This window comes from Galleria mellonella, unplaced genomic scaffold (assembly GCF_026898425.1).
Source record: "Galleria mellonella isolate WM207_F2 unplaced genomic scaffold, CSIRO_AGI_GalMel_v1 utg150, whole genome shotgun sequence".
In the NCBI taxonomy this organism is placed as follows: domain Eukaryota; kingdom Metazoa; phylum Arthropoda; class Insecta; order Lepidoptera; family Pyralidae; genus Galleria; species Galleria mellonella.
The window spans coordinates 2140350-2166343 of record NW_026442002.1 but is presented as its reverse complement, the minus strand read 5'-3'; the positions used below and the strand labels follow the sequence as shown (position 1 = coordinate 2166343).

The 25994-nt window shown below is 38.1% G+C and overlaps 2 protein-coding genes across 8 annotated transcripts in view; one reads left to right on the top strand and one right to left on the bottom strand.

Annotated features, from left to right (window-relative positions):
* Positions 1–16095, bottom strand: part of LOC113513158 (uncharacterized) — a 64727-nt gene extending 48632 nt beyond the window's left edge. For 4 of the 7 annotated variants that reach the window (XM_052892209.1, XM_052892213.1, XM_052892212.1 and 1 more), the window contains exons 1-8: positions 15622–16095; positions 12669–12785; positions 10076–10211; positions 5603–5682; positions 4811–4918; positions 3663–3739; positions 3193–3272; positions 1608–1758 (exon numbers count right to left, since the gene is read on the bottom strand). In XM_052892209.1, coding sequence (XP_052748169.1) covers positions 1608–1758; positions 3193–3272; positions 3663–3739; positions 4811–4918; positions 5603–5682; positions 10076–10211; positions 12669–12785; positions 15622–15921 — 1049 coding nt within the window. In that variant the 5' untranslated portion in view covers positions 15922–16095. The remainder of the gene's footprint in view (positions 1–1607; positions 1759–3192; positions 3273–3662; positions 3740–4810; positions 4919–5602; positions 5683–10075; positions 10212–12668; positions 12786–15621) is intronic. The other 3 variants (XM_052892211.1, XM_052892210.1, XM_052892215.1) reach the window with 3 other exon arrangements.
* A 659-nt stretch (positions 16096–16754) lies between these two features.
* On the top strand, positions 16755–25007 carry LOC113520920 (uncharacterized). The gene is made up of 4 exons (XM_026906345.3): positions 16755–17216; positions 18210–18300; positions 19779–19897; positions 20520–25007. Exons 1-4 carry the CDS (start codon positions 17075–17077, stop codon positions 20687–20689), a joined length of 522 nt encoding a protein of 173 aa, XP_026762146.1. The 5' UTR covers positions 16755–17074; the 3' UTR covers positions 20690–25007.
* The last annotated feature ends 987 nt before the right edge of the window (positions 25008–25994 follow it).

The window sequence follows — 25994 nt, the reverse complement described above, 5'->3', positions numbered from 1 at the left end:
TATCACTAATAAATCCTGTACCAGAGGGAGACTTTGTACAAAAGTCGATTGCTTGGGTACCTCTGTCCTATTCGTGTTTCAACCGTGAAGCAGTTGTGTTTGCATGGCTGTGTTTCGGTTTGAAGGGTGGGATATGGCGTGAATTTACTGAGTACGGAGGAATAACACCTGAGTCCTCAGGAATGGCAACGCATGGGGGTTATCATGGGCGAAACAGTATACTCTGTTATGTCCATGGTACTGCTCATGTCTATAGGCGACGGTTACCACTTTCCATCAGGTGGGCCGTCAGCTTGTTTGCCATTCTAAGTTGTATAAAAAAAATATCCGTCTTTTCAAAGCAACACAATTAAGTTTATTATTTCACATGGAAAAAGTGTTTGTAAAATATAAACATATTATATACATACAGCATCGAGCCTCAGAAACGGCACAACTTTTTGTCAGCTAATTGACAAATTCATCTTACCATCAACATATCAGCCTTTACCTGTCCACTACTGAACACAGGCCTCTATTTCTTTGATGGGTGAAAATGGTATGGTAACCCCGCCTGCGCTAACGGGATACGCTGGCGGAGCACCAGTGAAAGGTGACAGATGAGAATGAAAACAGGCCAGCTAGCCCATCATGATGAATTCATCAGGAATAAACCAATAGTTTCCAGGGAGAAGCGCGAGGAGGTCGACCTGGTTGGGTATATTGCTAGCAATGGGATTCTCAGTCTCCATTTCTAACAATCCCTTTGCCCCGGCCTCTCTCTATTGGGTGGGCTTTTGCTAGTATTTGCCAAGTATTGCGGGTTGGCAACAACAGTTAGGCTTTGGTGATGTTTTTAAAGTTGCTGCCCATCTATCGCCCTCGTCTTAATCGACTGATACGACACCCACGGGATAGGAAGGGGTGGTCCATTCTATGCTGGGACCACACGGCAATTGTCAATCGAAGAAAGAGATTGTTAGTAATGAGGACTACTTCCCATAGCTAGCAACTTGTCAGGGTATGACAGGTCGACTTCTACGTGGTCCCGCCTGGAAACTATCGCGCTAAATTCTAGGTGTATTCATCACGATGGGCTAACTGACCTGCCTTTTCATTCTCACCTATCATTCTTAACTGGTGAATAAAATGAATTAGAATGAAACATTGTACTTTGTTATCTCTTTCCATCTCATCGCCTAGCTAGCGATATCGATTTCATAGATTCGTTTGCAACTTGTCTAGAGGGCTTGGGGATCTACCAGGAAATGAAATTACGAATTTTCGGACTTAATACCGTGTTTTTGTTTATACTGAAATTTGTTCAATAAATGAAGCTTACCATTTTGTTTTTTTTTTTGTTCATATCGAATTTTGTTTAGTAAACGGAGCTTACTATTTCGTACATCGTAAATCCTACCACAAAACTTCAAAGGAACGATAATTTAACATTTTTACACAATATGTATTATGTAAATTTAATATCAAATTTGTATTTAGTTCGGTTACGAAATTTCGGGAAACATTTCATGGTAGGCCCTCCGGTTCCTTCTGGAAAATATAGTTAAATACGTCATTGAGCTGCAGAGTGCAAGTCTGTCTACGAGCTGGTCAGTACATGTACGTACATGTGCGTGTCGACGAGGGCGCCGAGCAACGCGCTGAGTTCGCACCACGAGCGGTAGGCGCCCAGCAGCCACTCCGCCACCGGCGTCCACTGCATCGACCGCCCGCCACCACCACCACCAGCACCAGCATCGGCCGCCGCACGCTCCGCCTCTGCAGCACGCCACGCGGTATAAGTAACACTACTATGTATGCGGATTATTAGTTCTGTTACTAACAATATACCCTGGCAGCTCGGTCTCCACGTGCATCCCCCCTGGAAACCTTCGTGCTGAATTCCAGGTGTATTCATCACGATGGACTAACTGGCCTGCCTTTCATCCTCACCTATCATCCCTCACTGGTGTCCCGCCAGCGTATACCGTTAGCGCAGGCGGGGTTACCATTACATTATCATTCATTAAAAAAAACTGTCCATAAATCAGCATGACTGACTTTGCAAAGAGGTACCCTTCTCAGTGGCTATTTAACTGCAAATCCTAAAAGGATGCCCAGATTTAGCCAGAGGGAGACTTTGTACAAAAGTCGTTTGCTTGGGTACCTCTATCCTATTCATATTTCAACCGTGAAGCAGTTGTGTTTGCATGGCTGTGTTTCGGTTTGAAGGGTGGGATATGACGTGAATTTACAGGGTACAGAGAAATAACACCTGAGTCCTCAGGAATGGCAGCGCATGGGAGGTATCATGGGCAAAACAGTATACTCTGTTATGTCCATGGTACTGCTCATGTTTACAGGTGACAGTTACCACTTTCCATTATGTGGGCCATCAGCTTGTTTACCATTCTAAGTTATATAAAAAACACTGTTAAATCAACCAAATTGAGAAACTTCTTCTTTTTGAAGTCGGTTCAAAATACAATAAGTTACGTGTATTTAAAATATAATAATAATAATAATACAGTGAACGCCCTATATAAGCAACCTCTGTATAAGCAACATTTCTTTATATTTTATTTATTCTACTCAGCTTAGTTAGTAAAAGAAATAAGTAGAAATATTTTCCAGACAGTAAGTATTTTTTATACTCCTTTATCCCCTTTAAGTAACTTATTTATTTATTTATAGGATAATTAACAATGTTTTTTCTATAACTTAGAATGGTAAACAAGCTGATGGCCCACATAATGGAAAGTGGTAACCGTCACCTATAAACATGAGCAGTAAGTACCATGGACATAAAAGAGTATACTGTTTCGCCCTTTGATACTCCCCATGCGTTGCCATTCCTGAGGACTCGGGTGTTATTCCTCTGCTACAGCTACAGTAAAGCTAAATTTTAATACAATACACTGGCAGATCAGATCTCACTGCTGTTACATTTATAGGCAACCACAGCATCCCATGTGTTTCACGAACATTAAAATATAATTAAATTATTAAATTAGTAAAGATATTAACAATATGAATAATAATATAATATAAATAATGGAAATTGTATTCAAGTTATTATAAAATATAAATAAATATAATGTAATGGGGAGGTATATACTTTTCCCAATAAGATTTTTTTTTTTATTGAAATTTATCCAAATGACTTGCTTATATAGAGCGTTCACTGTAGTGAGAGATGATTTGAAGACTCACCGCAGACATAGTGCAACAAAGCGGCCTCCTCCTCGGGCGTGACCGCCTCCTCGCCCTCCCCGGCCTCTCGCTCCTCACTTCTGCACATTTAGACATAACAAAATTTTTTTTACAGTGAAACTTATAAAAAGTTAAACCGAAACATTTGTTATTTGTTTAGAATTATTTTGTTTAGAATAATTCCGCTACAATTAGTATGTGTGCGACTGGCAACACTCGACCTAGCAAATTTTTTCTTTTATATTTCTGGGTCGCGTAAATGACATTATGATCTGTTTTCGCTAATGAATACGGGCGACGGGTCAGCTCCATATATGGGAGATGAGATACTCAAAAATGTATGTAGGTACACATAGGATATGGTTGATATAGATCGGTTATTAATAACCTTGCATATCAGCCATCAATCTCCGACCGCCATTCAGTCCACGCACGTTTTGCAAAACCTAGTTCAGTAAAACGAAACATACGTATCGGGCTGAGGCTCTGCCGCGCTGTCGTCCTCCAGAGAGATCTCGTGAATGCCCTCTTCTGTGGACGCGAGTAGCTAAAACAAAGAGATTCTGTTAAGAGGGTTCATAATTTTTTTTTATACAACTTAGAATGGCAAACAAGCTGACGGCCCACCTGATGGTAAGTGGTAGCCGTCGCCTATAGACATGAGCAGTACCATGGACATAACAGAGAATACCGTTTCGCCCATGATACCCCCCAATACATTGCCATTCTTAAGGACTCAGGTGTTATTCCTCTGTACCCAGTAAATTCACGTTAACTTCAACTTAGCATAACTTAGAACCTAGATGGTCGCGTACGGCGCGGTTTCAGAGATGGGAGTAAACAGACGTTTAGATTATAGAATGAGTCCCTGTTGAGGTTCTTCCAAGAGACTACAGCATGGAGTCCTTAAAAAAAGGGATAAAGGGGTTCCTTCGAGGTCGGCAACGCGCGCTTAATACCCCTATTAAAAAGGGCTCTTAGTCTCTATTACTAACAATCTCTTGCCCCGCAGCCAACCATCGTTATGTTCAACCATATGGGCATAACCATATAAACAGGTATATGTTAGGTATGCTAAGAGGAATTGTTCAATATGATGCCCACAGCCACTTTCTACCATCGTACGGCTCGCCATCGACAGGGAGTTCATCCTCACGTCCTACAGCCTCAATGGTCGTGTACTGCGCGGTTTCAGAGATGTCTCCTCCCACGAACACTCAGGTTGTGGAACGAGCTCCCTGCCGAGATTTTCCCAAGAGACTACAGCATGGGGTTCTTCAAAAGGGGGGTAAAGAGGTATCTTCAGGGTCAGCAACGCACGGGTAATACCTGTGGTATTGCATGTGTTCATAGGCTACGGTAACCACTTACCATCAGGTGGGCTGTATGCTTGTTTGCCACCTCAGTGGTATAAAAAAGAAGAAGCCCAAAGACCCATTCCAGCAGATCGCCACCAATCTAGACATGACAGTGAGCACAACTTATTTCAAGATATGTGATTAAAACAAAAGTATGTTCATATCTATAGGTGATGGTTGACTTTCTATCAGGTGGGGCGTTATTTGGCTGGCCTTGGCCTTGTTTGCCTTGCCATTTTAAATATTAAAAAAAAAATTACCTGCAGTATATCCTCGTGGCGGATAAGGAAGTGCTCAGCTTCAGGGGTGGCTGGATCCGCGCTCAGGAGCGGCAGCAGGAACTGGCCCATCGCTGGCGCCTCCGCCTGCTGGGAACCGATATAGTACAATTGAAAAATCTAGTCGTAAGAAATGTTTGTTTAGTTTAAAACTAGATGACGCTACGCAATGTTGAACACACACTCTCTCTCTCTCTCTTCGTCCACTTCATTACTGAAGGTCGTGTCCTCGAAAGGTGTCTGTTGCCTCTCTTATGATGTTACTCCATTTGGCACGATCTTCAGTCTCTCGCAGGGCAGCTGCAAGTCCCGGCTTCGCATGGGTGGACATTTTTAGAATATTTTAAAAAGTGGTTATTGTGACATAACGATAATAGTTGGACATATAGTGTCGCGAAGTTTTTTGTAGTTATTGATATTTTCTTCAATATTGTAGAACATACTTTTGTTCTATCACCAATAGTTTCCGCAGCGCACGCGACCAAAGATATTTTATAGCATTTTGTTTACATCTTGAGTTACGTTACTAAAGTTTTAGTAAGGATCACTAATGTTTTCTAGCAATAAATATAGCCTGTGTTACTCAGGGTGAATGTAGCTTTCTAATGGTGAAAGAATTTTTGAAATCGGCAAAGTAGTTTCTGAGTTTATTCATTACAAACATACATACATACAAAAATACAAATCTTTCCTCTTTATAATGTTAGTGTATATACAGAAATGTATGTTCACCGGTGATGGACGGTCGAAGTGATGATGACGATGCGTACTCACCGCCTCTTTATCTTGGTACCCGTTGCAGTCTATGTCCACTCCGGGAGCGTTCTTCAACGATGAACTATCAGACGAGCCAGCTGGAAATAAACACAAAATATATATATATTAACTTTTTCTTTTTTGATGGGTGAAAATGGTATGGTAACCCCGCCTGCGCTAACGGGATACGCTGGCGGAGCACCAGTGAAGGGTGATGGATGAGAATGAAAACAGGCCAGTTAGCCCATCATGATGAATTCATCAGGAGTTAACCATGATAGTTTCCAGGGGGAACCGCGAGGAGGTCGACCTGGTTGGGTAAATTGCTAGCAATGGGATTCTCGGTCTCCATTACTAACAATCCCTTTCCCCCCTATTAACTTATATTGTAAATGCGAAAGTGAGTTTATTTATACGTTTGTTACGCTTTCACGTCGAAACCACTGAATCGATATGATCCATTTTTATATAAAGAATCGTGAATTTACTGGGTACAGAGGAATAACACCTGAGTACTCAGAAATAGAAACGCATGGAGGGTATCATGGGCGAAACAGTATACTCTGTTATGTCCACGGTACTGCTCATGTCTATAGGCGCGGTTGCCATTTTCCATCAGGTGGGCCGTCAGCTTGTTTACTATTCTATTTTGTATAAAAAAAAAATAAAAAATAAAGATGGTTGGGGCACTAAAGACGGTTATAGGCTACTTTTTACCCTATCAGTGGGCATATCGCAGTCATGCGGGCGAAGTCGCGGGCTAAAATTGTATAAATCTTTTTTTTATAATTCCGATATAAAAAAAATACGTCTCAATCAGTACTACTAAAAAGCCTATGTTTAATATATATATATATATATATATATATATATGCATATATATGATGACAGGAGTACTGCTTCCTACAGGACAGGCTCAGCCTAGTGTAGGAAGCAATGATAAATTCTGTGCTAATACAAACATACTTTGTTAAATAAATATATCTTTATTTCACAAAAAAAAACCGACTCTAAATGTGACAAAACCAGTTAATCTAATTTAAAAACTAAATAACAGATCAAATTTTGATAAAAACAATCTTTTTTTTCATACAACTTAGAATGGCAAACAAGCTGACGGCCCACCTGATGGAAAGTGGTAACCGTCGCCTATAGACATGAGCAGTACCATGGACATAACAGAGTATACTGCGCACCCTTCAAACCGAAACACAATTTCCAGCAGCAGTATTTCTGAACCGATACGACAACATAACCTTAAAGAAAAGAGTATATTCCTTTTTAAAAGGCCGGCAGCACACCTGCAATGACGTTGGTGTTGTGGGTGATCATGGGCGGCGGCAGTCACTTACCATCAGGTGAGCCGCATGCTCGTTTGCCCCCTGTGTTGTAAAAAAAACAGCCATGCAAACACACCTACTACACAGTAGAAACACGAATGGCACAGAAGTGTCCAAACAAACGACTTTTGTACAAAATCACCCTCTGGTAAGTCGAATATGTTTTTAACCCAGGGCCAGTTTTTAAGTACATATCAAAAGGGGTTTAAAGACGTTTCTTCAGGGTCGGCAACGCACGCGTATTACCTCTGGTATTGCAAGTGTTTTTTTTTTTTGATGGGTGAAAATGGTATGGTAACCTCGCCTGCGCTAACGGGATACGCTGGCGGAGCACCAGTGAAGGGTGATAGATGAGAATGAAAACAAGCCAGTTAGCCCATCATGATGAATTCATCAGGAATTAACCATGATAGTTTCTAGGGAGAACCGCGAGGAGGTCGACCTGGTTGGGTATATTGCTAGCAATGGGATTCTCAGTCTCCATTACTAACAATCCTTTTCCCCCCGGTATTGCAAGTATTCATAGGCTACGTATAGTAACCACTTACCATCAGGTGGGCCGTACGCTTGTTTGCCACCTCAGTGGTATAAAAAAAAAAAACTTATGGGGTAAAAAATAAAAAAATCCAAATAGGTTTACAACTTACGCAGTTATAGGGTACCAAATTTAATAATAACAACCGAATCATACACGATCGCCATGTAAAAAAACTCGAGCCATCGGTTATCGACTCTTCGAGCTACGTGACTAATTTTACATATATAGTGTATTATTACAAAATTACGTGCTTAATAAGTAATATATATGTATATATATTATTGCATCGCATTGCATTGCATTGCAGTAAGAAAGTAATTTGTCAATACAGTTATTTATAATTGCTAACTTAGCATTGTACATACTAGGACAATGTGTCACCACCAAATACTAAAATAACAATGAAGATGTAATTTTTTTATATACTAAAATTATATAACTTTTTTGTATAAAAAAAAATCATTCTGCGTCAGTGAGAGTGATAGTTTGGTGGGGGGTAACTTATCAAGGAATAACAAAACTACATTTTTGTGAAATAGAAGTGAAAACTTCGGCCAAAGTGTATCAAGATACAGTCTTGGATCGTGTTATGAAACCTCTCAGCGGTACACTTTTAAAAAATATACCGTGGACTTTCCAGCAGAACTCTGTACCTGGTCACAAGGCACGAACTACTCAAACCTGGCTTGAAACCAACGTTCCGGACTTTATAAGAGCTGAAGACTGGCCCCTCATCTAGCCCAGACGTCAACCCTTTAGATTTCAAACTATAGTCAGTTTTAGAGGACATGGCCTACTCTAAACGAGATGGCGGCATTGAGTTTCTGAAATTTCCTTTGGAAACAGTGTAACAGTAAATCCATAGATTCGTGGCCAGGCAGATCAAAGGCCTGTATGTAGGCTAAAGGTGGCCATTTCGAATAATTTCTTTTATATTTTTTGCTGGGACTTTAATAAATATGTAGGTGTAAATTTTTGTAATATTACATTATTTCATAAAAAAAAAACTATTTTTATATGTAACAGAACTTATGGCTGGACTAGGTATAGGTGTATTAGTCGCCAAGATACAGGTGTGGCCTAGTTTGGGTACTGATGGTAATGCAGATATTTCCTCGTTGAATATAAAATGTAAAAATTGTAAATTGTACCTTATGAAACTGTATCTTTCTCGAATAAACATTATTATTATTTTTTAAACTTTACAAAAATTCTCATCTCCCCTCTTAAGGAGAGGAGATGGCAACTAACCCCCGGCAGAAACACAGTCGGCCGGGGTTCAGGGCCCCGGGGAGAGAAACCGGCGTACAATGCGGACAGAATCTAAGAGCACCGCTTTCTGCATCTTTCCCGGGAGTGAGCCGCCTCGGAATCCCAACCGTCTGAGATGTTGTTCCAGACTAGTTGGGATAAGACCGTTCACCGACATAACGATTAGAATGATCTCGGTGGATGTCACCCCCCACATTTCGGTCACCTCGTGAGCCAGGTCGAGATATTTTCTCTTTTTCTCGGTTTCGGCTTTCACGTGGTTCTCGTCATTATCATTATTATTATTATATACACAAATTCCTTGCGGCACTATGCCATGTATGTCCCGGCATAGAATACGCCATCCCTTCCTTTCCCGTCAGTGTCGTAAGAGACGACTGAGGGAGGGCGAAGGATGGCCAACAGCGTGCCCCTTACAACATCTCTAAAGCTTAACTGCGGTTGCCAATCCGCCTGCCAAGCTTGTCAACTACGGCAAAACCCTCCAAGGGGGAGACTTATGTTCAGCAGTGGACAGTTAATAGCTATAAGTACATAAAGTATTCTATATGCTAAATTAGGATATAACCTACCCATGTACTAAATTTTAATCAAATTCGTTCAGTCGTTTTTGCGTTAAAGAGTAACAAACATACATCCATTCATCCATTATAATAATCTTTCACATCTCATTTTAATTTTTTTTTATACAACTTAGAATGGCAAACAAGCTGACGGCCCACCTAATGGAAAGTGATAACCGTCGCATATAGACATGAACAGTACCATGGACATAACAGAGTATACTGTTTCGTCCATGATACCCCCCATGCATTGTCATTCCTGAAGACTCAGGTGTTATTCCTCTGTACCCTGTAAATTCACGCCGTATCCCACCCTTCAAACCGAAACACAGCCATGCAAACACAACTATTATAAATTTAAAATTGTATAAAGATAACAATAGATTTCACAAGAATTAACCACGACGGTTTGGCGAAGAAGGGATTGTTAGTAATGGGGACTGGCGGTCCCATTACTGACAAACATTGCTAGCACCATACCCTGTCAGGTCGACCTCCACGAGGTTCCATTAGCAAACCATCACGATAAATTCTTATAAACTCGTCTTGATCCAATAGTCCAACTGACCTGCATTGGGGGGAAAGGGATTGTTAGTAACGGAGAATAACAATCCCATTGCTAGCAATATACCCAACCAGGTCGACCTCCTCGCGATCCCCCCTGGAAACTGTCATGGTTAATTCCTGATGAATTCATCATGATCGGGGTCATTTCAGTCGGAGTTACTATTCCATAAATCATAAAAAAAAAACATTAAAAAAAAAAGTTGCGACTCACATGCGTCGTCGAGCTCGGTCCACTGGTCGTCCGAGTCGGAGTCGGCGCCCACGTCGGACGCGTCCGACGGCGGCTCGGCCCGCCGCGCCCGCACGGACGCGCGGCGGGTTGCCGCACCGCGCCGCCGCGACATCTGCTGGACAAACGTGCCATTTACAGCGACGATGGTTAAAACCACTGGAAGGGACGGCTCAAACACTCTTTATTTAACAATTTTTAACCGACTTCAAAAAGAACGAGGTTCTCAATTTGATAATTTTTTTTCGTATTATTTTTATATATTTATACATAACATCTCTTGCACACACGTGTCCGTGAGTTACGTGAGTCTTCAGGAATGGCAACGCACGGGGAGTATCATGGGCGAAACAGTATACTCTGCTATGTCCACGGTACCGCTCATGTCTATAGGCGACGGTTACCACTTTCCATCAGGTGGGCCGTCAGCTTATTTGCCACAGCCATGCCAAGGTTTATGACAGCTTTGACATTTTTATAACCAAAGGGGACAAAATAGTCCCATAAAAATCTTGTTAAAATTGGTTTAGTGGTTTCAAATTTAAATCATTTTTATTCAAATAAACTTGTTGGGGAGAAAGGGATTGTTAGTAATGGGGTCCAATAGCCCTATTACTAGCAATATACCCTGTCAGGTCGACCTCCACGAGGTTCCCCCTGGAAACAATCGTGACTAATTCTAGTTTAATTCGTCAGGACGGGCTAACTGACCTACTTTCTTCTTCATCTGTCATCCCTCACTGGTGCCCCGCCAGTGTATACCGATAGCGCAGGCGGGATTACCATACCATTATCATCCATTTTGTTTTTTTTTAATGGACGAAAATGGTATGGTAACCCCGCCTGCGCTAACGGGATACGCTGGCGGAGCACCAGTGAAGGGTGATAGATGAGAATGAAAACAGGCCAGTTAGCCCATCGTGATGAAATACACTAAATTTAATCACAATGGTATCCAGGGGGAATCGCGTGGAGGTCGACCTAATAGGGTTTATTGTTAGCAATGGGGCTAATGAACTCCATTACTAACAATCCCTTTCTCCCCCCAATTATCACCCATTAAAAAAAATAGACTTGTTTACAAGCAGTTTTAAATCGTCACTTTTTAAAACTACTGCAGGCCTCGGAAAATAGTGTAATCAATATCAGGACATTACCCAAATGCAAAATTCGGATATTTTATAAAAAAAAAAAAGGTAACCAAACAGATATTATTGTTAACGAAAATTGTACAACATCCGGTAGTCATGGTGGTGATCAATCTTTGAGTGTTGCCAGCCACACACATACTAATAGTAGCGGAATTAAAAAAGAAAAAAAAAAATAAATAAAACAAAAAACCAGTAATAATAGCTACTATTTAACCCGGTCAGTAAACATAAAGGTACGATAATTAAAATATACCTGTGTCCTTACTGTGCATGCCTAATTGTCTTTTAAGTACATCTCCAATCTACGATCAAATTAACAATCAGGTTAATTTGCCATACCAAAGCATATCTTATTTGTTGTATTCAAATATAGCTTTATTTTTTTTTTCTATATAAAAATGCACCGCCTACGTATTTCTCGGTTTGCCCAATTGTTGACTGGTAGAGAACACCGTCCGAATGTACATTTCCAATTTTACTGTGCATTAAAGTTTAAATAAATAAATATCTATAATTATAAGGAGAAAAAATGTTTACTGTTTGTAAGAGATAAACTCAAAAACTACTAAACCTAAGAACAAGGAATTACATAGAAGGAATGATAAAATAAAAACTGTAAATCATATGGTTGCCTCCTTTCTTCTTATGCAAATATAATCAGTAAAAAGAGGACGAAAGATACACCATCAGTTGCTATTTTTCTCAATTCATAGCAGGCTAGTGTATAGAAAATGTTTGATATGTCAATTATTTGTCAATGACAAATTTTACATATAAGCATATATACAAAACATATACATACATATATATATATATATATATATATATATATATATATATATATATATATATATATATATATATATATATATATATATATATATATATATATATATATATAACATATACTTTACAATTAAATGGAATAATAATATTTATATGATTTTAACAATAATAGACATTTGACAGATTTGAAATCTCTGAACACAAATACTCTGTGGTCATCGAACGAAAATTTTAAATTTAATTTCTGTCTCAGTTAACAATGCCGTAGGCCATGTGATCCTAACAGTATAAGCCATAGAATAGGCCATCCCTTCCTATCCCGTGGGTATCGTTAGAGGCAGCCAAGGGAGGGCGAGTGATGGGCGGCAGCGTCCCTCTTAAAACATCTCTAAAGCCTAACTGCGATTGCTAATCCGCCTGCCAAGCGTGGCAACTACTGGCAAACCCTCCAAGGGAGATGCTAATGTTCAGCAGTGGACAATTAAAGGCTGACATGACGATAATAGGATTATTTTTTCAAAAATTCTCTCTACGCATACTTGGATAAGGTAACACACTTTAACAGCGACTCCTGCACTAAGCTCTAGGCTCATCTCTAATATCACACTATTAAATAAATGCAAAGTTGAAACTAGTACCTCCTTTCCTTTGGTGATGGGGCGGCGCCTCGGTACCCTCTGCGGGCGTGGGCGGCGGCGAGCTGGCCCTGACCATGACGACGACGAGGAACCTGAACCGGACCCGCGATGACCCATCTAGAGGCAGATTTGGTGTTTTCAGTAATGCAGCAATTTATTATATAACAACATAGGTATACATTTTTTTTTATACAACTTAGAATGGCAAACAAGCTGACAGCCCATCTGATGGAAAGTGGTAACCGTCGCCTATAGACATGAGCAGTATCATGGACATAACAGAGTATACTGTTTCGCCCATGATACCCCCCATGCGTTGCCATTCCTGAGGACTCAGGTGTTATTCCTCTGTACCCTGTAAATTCACGCTATATCCCACGCTTCAAACCGAAACACAGCCATGCAAACACAGCTGCTCCACGGTTGAAACACGAATGGGACAGAGGTACATACTCCTAGATAGGAGGATTTATAGACAATTTATTTTTATTTTATTATACACTAAAATTACATTGTTATAATTTATATTAAATGAAGATGTACAACAGGCGAGCTTTGAGGTCTATTGCATTCATACAGCCTCCCTATAATAGTTTTTCTTATATACCTTCCATGTACATGCGTGAATTTACAGGGTACAGAGGAATAACACCTGAGTCCTCAGGAATGGCAACGTATGGGGGGGTATCATGTGCGAAACAGTATACTCTGTTATGTCCACGGTACTGCTCATCTCTATAGGCGACGGTTGCCACTTTCCATCAGGTGGACCCTCAGCTTGTTTGCCATTCTAAGTTGTATAAAAATAAAATAAAAATAAAAATGTACAGACAGGGACCAGTTATGATTTTATTATATATATATTGATATGTATAATATATTTATCTTTTTTTTTACAACATAGAATGTCAAACAAGCTGACGGCTCTTTTTCAATTATTTATATATATATATATATATATATATATATATATATATATATATATATATATATATATATATATATATATATATATATATATATATAGTAGTATATCCATATGTATTAAAATTAATGTTTATGTACTACAGTGGATTTCATTTGTTACGACCTTGGTTGTAGCGACCATTTGCCTATAGCGACGTTAAATCTAAGCCCCTTGAATTCAAAGCATACTTTAGTACAAAATTCATATGGCTATAGTGACTTTGGATATAACGCCGAGTTCGGGTGTAACGACTGTTTTTAAGGAATCATTTGTAACAAATTCTTAAAAATCCCATGCAGATATTGCGACAGAAGTTGGCCGCTAGAGAGACAACAAGATTTCTTTTTTTCACAAACATTTCTAACCTTTTGTTTACATTCACACAGATGGTCAGCAAGTGTGGAGACCTTTACCTATTGTTTATAGATATCAGCTATGTAAGTAGGGAAGTGTGTATGTTTTGAAGTTGAATTTATAGTTCAGTTGCAAAGTGATATTCTGAGTAGCAACTTAGTTTAGTAAATTTTTGGATAAGTATGACTGTCTCAATGCACATTCACTGTTTAAGAAAAGATGGAAATCATTTCTTAATTGAAAGATGGTGTAAACAATGCTGATTTGTGCGAAGAAAAAACTATACATGTGTCTGTATCTCTTTACGTTTGCCTGTAACAACTTCCAGATATAACGACAATAGAGTGGTCCCTTCATCGTCGTTATACCTGAAATCCACTGTATATGTGTATTTTTTATGTATTAAATAAAAGATAGAGTAAGAAACAGTGTGATTAGAGAGAAGTGTGGACTGAAAGACGATGTAGTGACAAAAATCTAAATAAGGAATGTTGCATTGGTTTGGTTATTTGGAGGATGGATGAAAGAAGAATTATGAAAGAGATTTATTGAGCAAGAATGAATGGAGATGCCGGTAGGGGGCGCCCTAGACGGACGTATGTCGACCAAATAGGCGACGTGCTGAAGAAGAGCCAAATTAAAAGAACCCATAACCGGCGAACGTGTATGAAAAGATTGATGAATGTGGAAGAAGCGAAGGAGGTTTGTTTGAATCGAAGCATTTGGCGTTCCATTGTTTCTGCCTACCCTAATGGGAGACAGGCGTGAGAGATATGTATATATAATTACTTGATTGTTATAATAATTATGTTACATATTTTTCACCACTCTACCCTTCATATGTTTTCTGTTTTTACCTAATGGTAGGCTGGCAGAGATTGCCTTATAGCATCAAGCTTTCCACTTGCACAAAGTTTTATTATGCAATAAATAAATAAATATCTCTAGGGGGACTGATTCATAAAACAATGAATCCATAAAACCCTGGGAGAAAAGGATTGTTAGTAATGGAGTCCAAAGTCCCATTGCTAGCAATATACACTATCAGGTTAGACTTCTACATGGTTCTGTCTGGAAACCATTGTGTTTTATTCTTTTTAAATTCAACTTGAGAGGTCAACTGTCTGCTTTCATCCTCACCTATCATCTCCCAATGTGTGCCCTGTCAGCATATACCAATAGCACATGTGAAGTAACCATTCCATCTACAGTTTTAAAGGAAATGTATTTTCTATTCTACTTACATTTTCTATTCTATTATTTTTAAAGTACAATAAATGAAGATGCCAACAATTAAAATAAATAAATGTGTATACAGTAACACCAAAATCTATGTAATTAAGTCTAGTAAGTTCATTTCCACATGAATGAAATAATAATTTGCCATTTGGATAAAACCTCCATGTGGCATTTGGCACCAAATTATATAGTGATATTAATACAATGAGTTGATAAAATACAAGTTGATAAGTGATCCAAGAATATTCAGCCTCACAAGGCATAGTAAATGTTAACCAAACAAATAAAGTTCATTGACATCACAAGTTGAAGCGAAATACAAAAATACCTAGCACAATATTATTATGAGAAAACGACGAGGAAAAGAGACGGCAGATGGAACCATCGACTCACCGCGATATCGAAGAGCGATGGGAAGTCCTGCTGCTCCTCGCCGTCGGCTAGCTCAACCAGCAGATCCAATTCAGCGCTGAGATCTGCCAGTTCTGCTCCAATTCTATCTACTCTGTCCGCATCACCCAATTCGTCCTTCAATATATCCCCAATCTCGTCCGACACAGCCGCCACAGCAGAGGCTACCTCGTCTGACACACCCTCTTTACCCAGGCCTTCGCCCCCGCCGGCAAAAAGCTCGGAGTCTTCCGAAGTACCCCTACCACCGAGCACCGTGCATTTCTCCATTGAAAACATCATTTGGAAAACGAATAACGCAACGGGTTTGTCGAACGAAACATCTAGAGTCTATCTTAAACGTATTTGATCACTTGAACAGTGAAAATTTGGATGTTATTTCATGAAAAACCATTTTTTCATCGGCACTATGTATCCCGAACTTTTTGACAATTCCAATATGGCGACGGTATTTTTAGGTATTTTTTGACCAGTCGCAATCAGTTAAAATGTCGATATTTATTATGGCAACATTTTATGTCCATTTTACATAAAACAAGTGGAGTATGTGAATTTTGTTAATACTTTTTGGTTTGTCCAAAATTTAAATGCGGTGTGACACCTATTGCGTGTGTTGCCTAACAGTTGTTGACTGTCGTTTATTACAAAAATAGAAAATTAGTAGATGATTTAAATATTATTTTATTTAAACATCAAGTGATATTGTGTGTTCGTTTATATACATATTGTGTTATTTGTTTGGACCTTATAAACTGTATAAGTGAAATCTACTGACAATTCTGCTAATTCTTACTACCAACCCTTGAAGAGTTCCCTTACTATTCAAGGAACAAGGTTCAAGGTACGAATACCTTTAAGTAATTTTAGAGGAATTAGGATTCCATAGACGACCCACGATATGGTATGTGTGTTTTGAATCGTAAACACAGAAATATCTCCGTCCTGTACGAAATATGTAAGTACATTATATTAAGTTTATAGAAGTACGGGTACGCTTGTTCGTTTACAGTATATTAAGATTGTAGGTGAGTCTGTTTTTGATGTAGCGTTCGGGCTTATTCAATAGTCTATCGATTGTCAAATAAAGACATTGACAATTTGCATATGATTTTGATTTGACTTTGACATAAGGCGATTCTGCGCGACTGGTTGTAGGTTATGTCGAACATCTAAATATATTTTTCTATAAAAAGTATGATGCGGTTAAAATACCGCAGTGCGTTAATTTCTATAACTCTCCGATATTTTATACCGTAACTCTAATTTATTTATTTACTATTAGATTTTTAAGAAGAAAACCATGATATTCTTTACAATGTGGTGTACTACATTTTATCTACTTTAATATTTATACCACTATCCTTAAAGTGTTTAAAGTTACTAAACAGTGAATTAAATTTAAACAGGAAGTAATTAAGTTCTAGAATAACAAATTATGGCTGTGCAAAACAAAGTTTTATATGCTTTCCGTGGGTGGATAGCGTTTGTGGCATTTATGGATTTGGGTACAGCTGGCCGGTCATATATCGAAGGGAGATCATTTTTAAATAATAACGGAGATACTGAACATTATGATGGTAAGTTTTATAAATAAAAAAATAATTATGACTGTACAAACTTTTATATAACTCAAATATTATTATAAATGCGAAAGTTTCTAACTATTAATACATTATTTATATTTTGATATACATATTTAAATAAAATTAGCACATTGGATATATTAATACTTATTGATTCACATGGGCAAAGCCACATGATACAGATAGCAGGACATACATTACTTTTTGTCCCTCAAATACAAGCAAAGTTGCATCATAGCTTGTACAGCTATAATAAAAAGTTAATACATAATAATATTTTTATATATTGCAACACATTTCAACAACCTGGCATGAACTGGCCAGTGAAAGAATTTTATAAAGATGGATTCTCAAAGTAGAAACTACAAGACATATGCCAATATATCTGCCCATAGTTGGGTAAACACTGATCACATAATGAATACTAATAGAAAAAAAATATTGCAATCGATTTACATACTGTTGTGGTATCTCAAATGGGACGCTTCATATTTATTTTTATTGTTTCTTTTATTTATTTATTTTATTGTAAAATCTATTAACATTAGGCTAAGATTATGTATTATTATTGCTATATCGGCAAAGAATGGGCCACCCCTTCCTTTCTCGTAGGTATCGTATTAGGCGTCAAAGGGAGGATGAGGGATAGGCAGCGGCATTCCTCTTAAAACATCCTCAAAGTCCTAACTGCGGTTACCAACCTCTCTGCCAAGAATGGCAACTACTAACAAAATGCCCACCACCAATGTCCACCAGTGGATAGTCAACAAATGAAATAATAAAAAAAAATATTATGTTATCAACAAATTGGGCTATTGCAGCCTGTAACAATAAACTCCGTGAAGCCCGTGAAGATCCCAGGAAGCTTCTGTGCTTTTGGGTGGAGCTAGGTTGGCTGTACTAGCCACAACTTAAACGCACAACGGCCCAAATGAGAGGCTAAGAGCGGAAAATAGAGTCCTCTTTACATAACATTTGTTTTCACAGGCGACTTCACAATATCCCGTATGTTGGGCATGTATTCTCTGCTCAAAGCGTTGGCGCTCATTCACTGTACACTGTACATACACTATAGACCGTAAGTACTTTATATAATTTGTTTTTTTAATTTAAATTTCGTCATTTGTGAGTAAATGTTAACTTTTAGACATGAATCTATTCATTTTCGCAAATTTTAATTTTAGCCTTAATGCAAGCTGTACATGGTGTCCGAGTTGGGGGCCTTGATTCCTGAGATACAGATCTCTGATCTAGTTTAGGGTCCAGTCTCCCACAAGTTTTACACACCATTGTAATTATACATGACGATGTAGTGACAAAAATCGAAAAAGTAATGTTGCGTTGGTTTGGTCATTTGGAGAGGATGGATGAAAGAAGAATTACGAAAGAGATTTATCGAGCAAGAATGAATGGAGATGTCGGTAGGGGCCGCCCTAGGCGGACGTATGTCGACCAAATAGGCGACGTGCTGAAGAAGGGCCAAATTAAAAGTACCCGTAACTGACGAGCGTGTATGACAAGATTGATGAATGTGGAAGAAGTGAAAGAGGTTTGTTTGAATCGAAGCATTTGGCATTCCATTGTTTCTGCCTACCCTAATGGGAGACAGGCGTGACAGATATGTATATGTATGTATGTATGTATGTAATTATACATATATAGTTGTATTTTTTCCATGTAACTGTATTTTTCTATAAAATTTGTGGAGAAAATAAATAAATAAATAAAAAAAATAATAATAATATTAGTACCACTCTGATATCTATATATTGGGTTTCTCTGGACATTGATAATGGAAAAAATGTCATCACTCATTTGGATATCGCCTATACCGGTCAGATGTATCCATTCTTTTCAATCGGGTGCTTCATTTCAATATTATATGTTGGACAATGCATATTTAACATATATTTTATTGAATCAATATATATATGTATAGATATTGTATGTAAAATACGTAGATATTGCTATATAGCTATATCGTCATAGCCATAGAATACTGACGAATCTTTATATGTAATCTTTGTCAGATCCGTCAGTATTCTATCATTATGACGATATATTGCTGGAATGGACAGGTTGGCCAAAACGAAAACACCTGATTCAGATGAGTGGTCTGAATCAAAGGGCAGATTATATTTCCACTAGAAATGCACCGAAGCCATATAATTAACGATTCTTAGTTTTGACGCCGCGCAATGTATTCGAAATTTTACGATCCATTCGACGCGTGATACCTACACCGCGCTTACACATCTGAATCCGCGCGTCGCGATATAATTTTAATACGAATATTACATTACTGTTTTTTGATATTTCATAGTATTTCACCGTAAAACATTATTATTTCTTTATATTATGACATAATATTATAGATTACGTGATTTTAGTAAAAAAAAAAGAAAAACGTTTTAAATTTTTCCTAAAGAATTCCCACTGGTTTTCAGTTCAGAATATTGATCTGAATTCACTGTTTCAGTTATTACCAACCTGTTCCTTACACCCTGTATATTACCTATTCCAAATTTTCATAATGTAATATTATTTTGTCTACAGGGTGGTGTCAATGGGTTACTGGTCGTTAACACTCACAATCATACTGTATTTCACGGAGGCCTTCTATTTTCATTCTACAGACTTGAACTTCTATGTTGTGTTCCCCTGTATATTAAACAGTAAGTATCTTCTTTTTTATACCACTGAGGTGACAAATATACATACGGCCCACCTGATAGTAAGCATAGCCTATGAACACCTGCAATACCATGGGCATTTTAATATTATTATGATAATGGAATGGCAACCCCATCTGCGCTATCTGTATATATATATATATAGGACATCAGTGAGGGATGATAGGTGAGAATAAAAGCAGGTCAGTTAGCACATCGTGATAAATTCCACAAGAATTAACCATGAAGATCGACCGTGAAGGTCGACCTGATAGGGTATATTACTAGTAATGGAGCTGGAATAAAGCACGCACCCGTTGCCGTTCCCGATGCCCGTTCACGAATACATTTAAAAATACTTTTTATCAGTCAATCAATCAAATATTTATTTGCATAAACATAGGTATTAACAATACCTATACAATATATATATATATATATATATATATATATATATATATATATATATATATATATATATATATATATATATATGATGTTATACAAAATAATTAACTTGGATAGCTATTGACATATTGAGCAGACAAATTTTCTTATTCAATATTTTAATTAACGCGAGTAAAGCCGCGGGACGCAGCTAGTTAAAATGTATTTTTGTTTTCAGTAATAACACTCCTGGGGCTTATATACCTTCCAACCAAGTTGAAGCTGTTCGGTAGCATCCCAGGCACATCTGGAATGGACCGAGAGGTGGAAGACGAGAACACCCAAATCCTGCGACAAATGGGCAACTTCAGACGTCGGAAACCCACCACCAAGAACAAGCATGTGTGATGGTGGTATACCATTAAAACCATGGTGTCTTATATAACTAAAGTAGTAAGTTTATCCAACTCCTCATTTACGCTATTGACAGCGGTGATAGATCTCGTGGAATTACTCACGACCTATATTGTAACATAAAATGCCCATGGGTATGATGGAATGACAGGACTATAGTGCCCTAATATGTATTTAACTGAACAAGCTGTTATCTTGTGGAAGTCACTGGTTGTTTGTTACGTTCTCCGACTGCCATTTCGTTCACGCACGTTTTGCGACACGCGTTTCAACTCTAAACGAGGTATTTTCAAACAAATTATTATATTGCTTCCGCTGGATGATTGTGGAACTTCTGCTAGTAATACTGGTGGTCAATCTTCAAGTGTTGGCAGACACATACTATAATGGTAACGGAAATAAACAATATAATTCTAATAAAAAAATCAGTGTTCAGTTCCAGTCAGTTCCATTTTTGGTATACAACTTCTGATGGTAAATTTAATGGGCATTGTTGACGTATATTTTAAATTCACCATAGGTCTTAACCTTAAATAGTATTTGCTTAAATGATTTTTATTGTTGACGATTCGACATGGATTGCACCACACGGTGGCGACGGCAGGACTAAAGTGAACGCCGACTTCCTCTAGCAGCCCGCGCAGTTTCTTTGGCCACACACACATTGTCTCTATTATTGTCTAGATCCAACCTACATACCAAAGGTAGGGACTATTTACTTGCAATCGCGTCGCGTTAAGTCCCAGTCAAGTGGAGATTGTTAAAACGTGTTCAAAACGCAGGCGGTCCTCTTCGGACAGCGGCACCTTCCCCCACGACTTCAACTAAAGGACGCCCTGATAAAGTGCCATGTACCTAGGGTTGGTAGTAGATCGACAACTCACGTTCCATGCCCACGCTAAAGGAGCATGTAACAAGGCCAGAGTGGCTCGACGCCTGCTGCGTCCGGCGTTAGTGGGAAGGCACTTTCTCAAGACCAAGCTTAATATCTGTAAAATAAATCCTACCATGCCTCACGGACATAGCGCTGGCGTGGTACGTAAACACCAGGGATTCCAACAAAAAGAAACTAAGAGCCTAGCAGTACCTCTCGCTGCGTACCATAACTGGCGCGCATGTACGTACGTGAAAAACAACACGCGTGAGAAAGTCCTGAAGATTTTTTCACTGAACGCACACATTGAAGACCTAGCCACCAGAATGTACGCCCTTGCAGACGTGTCAGAATGGAGCCACCAGAAGGGATCGCTACATGCGTGGCTACCGGATTGAAGATCATATGTGCACGAACAGTGTCATCCAGCCCACTCATACGCTGGCAGTTTGCTAGGCTCCTTCCAATGAGGTCCCACCTGGCCGGCAAAGACCGCGCAGAGCAAGCCAAATGACACTGGACACGAGTGACCCGTTGAACTAGTCCACTCCGACTACCCGCACATGTTCATTTGCGGCAAAGACACCACCTGAGAGGGGCAGGTTTCCTCGTCCCCTAATCAGGGGACCGAGAATGGGATGGTTAAGTCCCAATAGTGTATTTATAATCTAATGGGATTGTCCAAAACCTTGGCTGTGTAAGATTGTTACCCATAATCCTTGTGGAATGACAAAGAATCCAGATCGTATCACATAGTACCCTATGTCATATAGTCTCATGTTTTATGTACAACTAAATAATGATAAATGTAAAGGAATTATTTCAAACCCTGGCTGAGTAACTTTATTACTCATAATCCTAGTAGAATTACGAAAGCCCCTGGCTTCGCTGTATGACACAGTATTCTATGTAGTAAAATAGTGTTTTTCGTCTATAGACGTATGTCGGGGGGGGGGGGGGGGGTCCACTTCAGAATTGTCCCCAGCGAAGATTCGGAAAGATATTTCTGCGAGTATATATATGCCTTTTTTAAGGCGCCAGGCCACTCCTGGAAAATAATCTTAAATACGCCAGTGATCTGATTTACATGATGTTTATAAACCCTCATGGAATTTCAAATAACCCTGGCTGTATAATATGGTGCCGTATCTGACACCCTTTGTCTCTCATATAAACCTATTTCCTCCAACCTCCAATCTCCAGGCCTGTGCTTGGAGAATGTATTTTCATGGACGTTGGAGATCACTACACGAATTAAAAGAACAGTGAGCTTTGCAAGTCAGACTGTTGGACAGCTCAGAAGACAACAGCAGTAAAGACGAGAGTCGTTAACAAGCACATCAGCCACTCACCTCTAACAGTACTATTGCCTCTTGCCACCGTCATCCCCGCCCCCAATACCATCCGCACCGATGTCTTCACCGGATCTGCGAGCTGAAGCCTGCGAGGCAAAAACGTTGTGCTCAAAGCGCCGTACGCCTCCTAAAGAAGTCTTCTGGATGGAGTCAAAATAATTGTCGGAAACGACCAAAATACAGTGAGTTCATATTTCTCATTCTACGTATATATAGGGAGTAAACTCCTCGAGACAGTCAAATATGGTAAACCTAGTGGAATAACGAAAAAACTCCATTGGTGTGACCTAGAGCTCGATGTGACATAGCGCCATTCTTGTATCCAATTTCTCATAGTATTGTCCTCTATTGAGGAGGGTGTTAAGCCAGGCCCGTAGCTAGACCCATGTTTAAGGTAGGGCAAAAGAACTTTTTGGTAGAACAGAAATCATAATTAAGTGACTTCGAAAAAGCGAGTCTGTCTAATTTTCTTGGGGTCTTTCTTTTTAAGGTAGGGCTTTGGGCATTTTAAGGTAGGGCATTGCCACTCAGTGCCCCCCCCCCCCCCATCCACTTCCCAGCTAAGGCCATGTGTTAAGCCCGTGAAATGACCAGAATTCTGACCGCGTACTGCCATTTGTCAGCTCTTATTTTATGTAGTGGTGTGTGAAGTAAAAACTTAAGAATCTCAGTTTATTCATGTTTTTTTTTAATGGATGAAAAAGTGACGGTAACCCTGCCTGCGCTAACGGTATACGCTGGCGGGACACCAGTGAGGGATGAAAGGCAGGTCAGTTAGTCCATCGTGATGTTTCACCTGGAATTCAGCACGATGGTTTCCAGGGGAGATGCACGTGGAGACCGACCTGCCAGAGTATATTGTAAGAAATAGGACTAATAATCCGCATTACTGACAATCCCTTCCTCCCAGTCTGTACGTGTGTGTGTGTAGTGGTGTGTGAAGACTCAAGTATCTCAGTGTGTACATGTGTGTGTTTATAATGAATTACAATTATATCGGCTTTACTCATGTATTAATTTCGATGTTGCTCGACTGGTTTCGAACTAGAGAGCCTTATTTATCTTAACTTTAGCATTTTTTTTATCCTACTTCTACTAAATTAAAAGCTAATTGAGCAACTCCGAAGTTAATATATAAATAAAACCGAAATTACATTTCTGTTTCGTCAAAGGTTGACTGAAAGAGAATGCTATATAGCATTAAGCCCGCTTTTTGTACCAAAAATTTTTTTGTAATATGGTCAATTAAGAATAAATAAATGACTAAATAATTACAAAATAGTATGACTCACGATAGTTATTATTCAACAATGGTATGGATCAAACTCTATCGTGTGGCACGACTACATTTATGACCTAAAATGGACGTCATCCTTTGGTCACTTCGGAGTTTTAAAATGACGAATTAATGACGTCATATTGACGTCAGTCGCGATTCTGCCGAGACTTGTAAATCTTTTTTTATTAAAATAATACTAATACTAAAGTAAATATATTATTATTATTAATTAATATATTATTTCGTATCAATAACGTTTGTGGTAGCTAGCCTATATACCCACCATTTTCTATTCAAATAGTATTGTAGTGATAAAAAAATTATGAATCTCACCCGCCTGATATACAATATCTAATTAGTGTGGCACAGCTTAAAGTTACTTAAACTTTTAATATTAATTTATACATAATTCTACATAAAATTAAGTTTAATCTAGATTTAAAAAGTATTAAATTATTTGAACTGTTATTTGATAATACATTTTAAATAGTTTTTGACAGATGGAATAATTTTTTTTAACGCATTTTATTAATTCTGTACATTTCCTAGTCATATAGTATACTTTATATAAGTACTAGTATAGTAGTATATATTATCTGTGATCACCGCAGTGGTAGATTTACACATTTGTCGCCAGTACAATATATAAATTTTCCCGCCTAAAGGCAATATAATCTATAGAAACACAGATAAGTGCTATCCTTAGTCTATGTCACAATCGGATTGATTACAATTTTTTCTCAATGAAACCAAAGATTTTGTAATTCCTTGTTCTTAGAATGAAACTATACATTTATGAATATTTTTAAAAAAAGTTTTAACTCCAAATTTCTTTTATTTATTTGAAATTTATTTAATTTTTAATATTGAGTCGGTTGGTAAATACGTCACTGGGAGACTTATAATATTGTACTATATTATTTAATAAAAATTTATTTATGAATTTATTAAATAAAAAAGAATTGTATAACTATGACTTAAGTTGTAAATAAATTAATAAGTATTTTAAATTATGACTAAAATAATTCGTTGGCATAGATGAAAAAGTACATAATTATATTTTTGTAATTTCGAGAGATAATTGCTATTATTGTTTTTTTTTTTTTTTAATTAATGTATTAAAAAATCACTATTAATCTTTATGTCTACCAGTTATTATAATAATTATGACAGAACGAAGAAACAAATTCAGTATATATTTTGTTCCTATGAAGATAATGATTTATTTATTTATATTTTATTGTTCAAACTAATAATACACAAAAAAATATATGACAGAGGTAAGTAAATGCACAAATGAGCTTCTTTTTTTTACCCTTTATCTGAACGTGATTTTCTCGAAAAATACAAAAAAATATAGTTATTTAGTTTTCCAACTGCATCAACGGTATACTAGGTCAGTATGTCGACTTTAAACTAAGTTTTTATCACAATGTACACTTCTCTTTTTACTTTTAAATACTTGACATTATATAAAACAATCGTCGCATATCTTTTTATCTGAAATAACCACTACTGGTGAGCCACGACGCTTACATGGCTGTTTTTCGATATTTTCAATGGGGAGAGACGGATTGTTATTTCCCCGTTACTAACAATCCTTTCCTTTCCCCCCATTAATGTCAGTTGGCCCATCATAGCGAATTCGACAAGAATTAACCGCAATGGCTTCCTGCGTGGAGATTGATTTAACAGTGTGTATTACTACGAAGCTGTTAAACCCCATTTTTAACAATACCATTTCCTCCGCTGTGTTTGGATTTGAAGGATGGGATATGGTAGTGAAGTTAC